At 47.5% G+C, this 1,631-nt stretch overlaps 1 protein-coding gene across 1 annotated transcript in view; it reads left to right on the top strand.

Annotated features, from left to right (window-relative positions):
* The first annotated feature begins 1,078 nt into the window (after window positions 1-1,078).
* The window catches only part of igsf9bb (immunoglobulin superfamily, member 9Bb), a 191,915-nt gene continuing 191,362 nt past the window's right edge, over window positions 1,079-1,631 (top strand). Inside the window, exon 1 of the mRNA XM_079508357.1 lies at window positions 1,079-1,278. Within this exon, the coding sequence (XP_079364483.1) occupies window positions 1,215-1,278 (64 nt within the window). The 5' untranslated portion in view covers window positions 1,079-1,214. The remainder of the gene's footprint in view (window positions 1,279-1,631) is intronic.

Consider the following 1,631-nt stretch of genomic DNA (forward strand, 5'->3'; position numbering starts at 1 on the left):
ACGCACATTGGTCTGTGCTGTGCAAGGTGGAGTGAGTCAGTTGGTGGATACTGTAACTGCACGCTCACCTTTTCGATATATCTGTGTGAATTCTATATACAACACTTTTCTGGGCTGCATTAAACGTGTGAATAGCTATTCAAATAATAATAAGCGTCAATGCATCATTACAATAGGCATATCAGCAGTCAGCACTAACATTCCATATCTTCATGCTACATTTATACATTAACGTGCATAAAGTTTTACCTTAGCTTAATAATAGCCCACTGACAGACAGGATGAGGATAACGATATAAGAAATGCCCACAGTTTTGCCCTATATGGGCCTATAGTATAAAGCTAACAGTTTAGCGCATCTCTCGGCGACGTAAAAATCCTCTCACTCCACATTCATTCATACTGTCCTCCGTCCATTAATATGCATCATAAAACCCCTTAATTTCAAAATAAGCTTCGCAGCAGAAGAGGTAGAGGCAGCGCTTTTTGGAAGAGAGCGACATATATATATATATATAGATATAGAGCCCGGCCGGCTGCTGCTCATGTCATTTGATTGCGCATGATGATACTGCAGCTTCCAATACGGTTCCACGCTCCAACTCACCTTGAACCAAACCATCTCGTCTGGGGCTTCTGGGTCCCCCATACACACTGCACGGGATATATGAAGACCGACGGCGCCCACACACCAATCCACGCCCCCAGGCCGGCGCTACGCTCGCCAATGAGCGGCGCGCGGAGGCGGACCTGCCGGCGTCTATACGCGTCGTCCGTACGACGTCGCCGCGCAGCCGAAAAGCGCCGATCTGCAAGCCCAACGGAAATGCACAAATGCACAACTTCAAGGCTTGCAGGTCGGCGCTTTTCCGGGCTGCGCGGCGCCCCCCTACCGACGAAGTATATACAACACACGCGAGAGAGGGGGCTTTAGATTTGTCATAGCTTGGTTTCACGGTCGGGATTCGTGATCTGGCGTCGGCCGCCGTTCGTCCCATTGGTGCAGGTGATCCGTCTCGACGAGAAGGATGCGAGAGAGGAAAGAGGAGAGGGGGAGCCGAGAAGGGATATGGATGATTAAAGTGTGCAGGGCATGATTATTAAAGAGGATACCGGCTCATTCAAACGTCCTGGGCCGCACTGGGCGATGACAGCTGCATCGGAAGGGGCACTTTGAGATATGATGAGGTTTATTTCTGGTTGGCAATAGTACTATGATTTGGTATGTGGCGACTTTGATAGCAAGTGTATTCAGCACCCGAGGAACGGCAGCTCAAGGTGAGTTGAAGTGCAATAATTTGTTTGCAACAGCTATTTTTTGTATATGCTCAAGTTTTTATGTCCTTTTTTAAAAAATGTGACATTTATTGATCCTGTTTGGCGACGCGTTGTGCCGTGGCGTGCACGCCTAGAATATTCGCACTTTTTATGATGAAAGTTGTGGCATTTCGTGCATTTCCGCACCTGATCGCAATTACCTGCTAAAGAAAGGTTGCCGGCTGATTCACCAGGTAAGCTAATAAATGGTATCTAAAAACGAATCGGTGATGAGGTTTAAATGGATAGCCGGCTACGACGACGCATGCAGAAAGTAATTTGACTATAGCCCCTAAAGACAACCTTCCTTATAG

Source organism: Electrona antarctica (assembly GCF_951216825.1).
Source record: "Electrona antarctica genome assembly, chromosome: 8".
Lineage (NCBI taxonomy): Eukaryota > Metazoa > Chordata > Actinopteri > Myctophiformes > Myctophidae > Electrona > Electrona antarctica.